The sequence below is a fragment of the Pteropus medius genome, unplaced genomic scaffold (assembly GCF_902729225.1).
Source record: "Pteropus medius unplaced genomic scaffold, Ma_sr-lr_union100, whole genome shotgun sequence".
In the NCBI taxonomy this organism is placed as follows: Eukaryota; Metazoa; Chordata; class Mammalia; order Chiroptera; family Pteropodidae; genus Pteropus; species Pteropus medius.
In genome coordinates this window covers 4466599-4469293 of record NW_024342469.1, presented here as the reverse complement: position 1 = coordinate 4469293, position 2695 = coordinate 4466599, and the positions used below count along the sequence as shown (strand labels likewise).

Here is a 2695-nt window from a genome sequence, read left to right as displayed (position 1 = left end):
GTAAAAGAAACGGTTGTGTGACAATGAGCCAGCTGGTCACTGCTGCTCCTCTGGGCCTCACTTTCCCCACTCGTAGAGGAAGAGGAGGGGTCTAGAGATCTCTCCCATTCTAAACGTCGTGGCTGATGCCCAGTCACATGGCTGGACACGTAGTTGGAACCTCACTTGAGGGGAGGAGCCGTCTGCCCTCTACCCCCTGCCCCCCGATGCTCGGAGCTCCCTGTGTCTCCAGAAATAGGGTTACAGAGGAGGGAGGTCTCTGCTCCTGATGGCCCTGAGGGTTTTTGGCGCCAGGAGCTGCATTTGCAGGGAGCCAATGCCCATGGGAGAGAGAGCTTCAGGGGGGACCAGGGCACAGGAAACGGGACACGGGGCACATTCCCCTCAGGGGCTTGAGCTGGGAGGGTCCCCTGAGTTATCACAACATCTCCAAGAGTGAGTCGGAGCCCCGGACCCTCCCAGCTGCAGTCCAGCCCAACTGTACGGAGCTGGACCGCAGCTAGGAGGGTCCCGGGCTCCGTGAGGGGGCCACCGAGCTGGGCGGGGCGCCATCCCCACTCTGCACCATTCCTGCCGCGTGACCGCTGTGGGCCGACCCCTGTTAGACTGGGGAGCGCTGGTGACGGGTTTCAGGCCTTACGTTCTCTGTGGCCCCTGCAGAAGGTCTCTGGGAAATACCCGTTTTGTCATTTATTTCTTGTCCCGAGAAGTCGTTGAGGTTAGACGCCCACATTCCTGCTGCGAAGGCGCAGGCTCCAGTCTGCTCTTTAACTTGCTAGCCGGGGCCTTGGACTTGGGATGAACTTACCTGGGCCCCGGTTACTTATTCCACAGGGCTGCCGTGACTCAGATGTTAAGGAGGGTTTTGCCATTCCCAGTGTCAGAAACCCAATTTAAAGTGTCTTAAGGATAGAAGAGAGTTTACTGGCTCATGTGATGAGCTGGGCCGTCCAGTTTGGGCACCGCTGCATCTGAGGGTCAGAGGATGCTGTCAAGCCCTCCCACCCCCTTGCTCACTCTCCCTCCCTTTCTCCTGCTGGTCCTCACTTCCAGACACAGGCTGGATTTCTGGGAGTTCTGCGAGGTGGCCTCCATGGGTGTTCTGGCCACAGGTACACCCCTGGCACCTCACAGGTGCCCGGCGTGTAGGAGGTAACTCAATCACCACGTGTCCCCAGGCTGACCGAATAAAATGAACAACGAATGGCCTGGCCAGAGTCCAGCCTGGTGTGAGTACTGGAACCGAAAACCGGCTTCCGGAGCTGAGATCCTGGGCCAGGCCATCTTCCCCGAGCCTCTCCTTCCTCCTCCGTGTAGCGGGCGCAGCCCTAGGACCCTGCCCGACGGTCGCCGTGCGGGCGAAGAGAGCGAGTGTGTGGACGGTACTGAGCTCTGCCTGTGGCAGTCACCGAGGCCGCTCCCGCCGCTGTGACTTCAAGGCTGAGCGTTCGGTACAATCCGAATAGCCGGAGGACAGTGCCGGGAAACAAGAATCTTTATTTTTTCTCTGGGGAGGGTTCGGTTTGCATCCTCACTGAGCTCAGAAGCCTCGGGGCCGAGGGAAATGAGAACAGAGTTAATTAAAGAGCTCAAAACCGAGCTGCTCCGGGCTGGTTGCCGCTGGCTGGGAGCAGGGGGCTTCTCACTGAGGGGCTCTCTGGGGGAGGGAGAGTGGGGACTGGCAGTGGCCCCGCAGGTGGCATTGTGCTCTTTGTCTCTCTCGTCCTTGTCTCTCTCTGTCTTTTCGACTTGGATTCTGTCACCTTGTGGCATGCTCACCTCAGGTGGTGTGTGGGTGAATGAATGAATGAGTGAATTTGATTGGCTCACACATGTTCCTGTCAGGCCAATAGCCCAGAAGCGATGGGCCCCGCTTGGTCAGCTGTGTTTGGGGGTGGGGCAGGGTGGACAGGTGGATTCCAGGCTGGCTACCTGCAAGACCGTCTGTCAGGGTTGGGAGGAGGGGCCCAGAGGACAGGGGCGTGGCAGGAATTCCTGGGAGGGAGATTTTAGCTTCCAGACCAGCTCAGCCACCACCTCCTCTTGGAAGCCTCTGGGAAGCCTCAGTCTGGCTTAGGGCCTTCTCTGGCCCCCGACCCCTGTGCTACGCCATCAAAGCCGGTGACGTCAGCGTTACCGCCTGCCTAAGTCTGTCTCTGCCATCACTCTGGAGTCTCCTGACCTGGGATCAGGCCTGATTCATCCCTGTGGCCCCAGCATTGAGCTCAGCACTGGTGCACAGTAGGTGGTCAGGATATACTACGTTGAATGAATGAGCGAATGAATGAATGAATGAATGAATGAATGAAGAGGGAAGAGGAGGAGCCGGCACTCCCCCGTTGGTCATGCTGGACTCGCTCAGGGAATTTCTCTCTCCTCCCCGGTTGGGCCCAGCTCCGACCAGCTGAGAGTCTAACTGGGCTCAGCAGCCCCAGAAGGACCTGGTGGCAGTGTCCCCTCCTGCGGTGGCGCCGTGTTGGGGAGCGGCTGGCTAGGCGCCCCCTGTCTGCGGCGGACGGAGCATGCCAGAGCTCCCTGCACATTAGCATGCTGAACCCCTGTCTCTCGTAAGGTGTTAATTAAATTTCTTCGAAGTATATTGTCTGAAAAAAAAAAAAAGATAATTAGAAAGATGTCTTTAAAAGTATTTATGTAACTGATACGGCGCTGCTTTTGGTGTGCCGCATAATTAGAT

General features: G+C 57.8%; 1 protein-coding gene across 1 annotated transcript in view; it reads left to right on the top strand.

Moving 5' to 3' along the window:
* The window catches only part of MPPED1 (metallophosphoesterase domain containing 1), a 60747-nt gene that overhangs the window by 5287 nt on the left and 52765 nt on the right, over positions 1 to 2695 (top strand). Inside the window, exon 2 of the mRNA XM_039863014.1 lies at positions 1054 to 1112. Coding sequence (XP_039718948.1) covers positions 1054 to 1112 — 59 coding nt within the window. The remainder of the gene's footprint in view (positions 1 to 1053; positions 1113 to 2695) is intronic.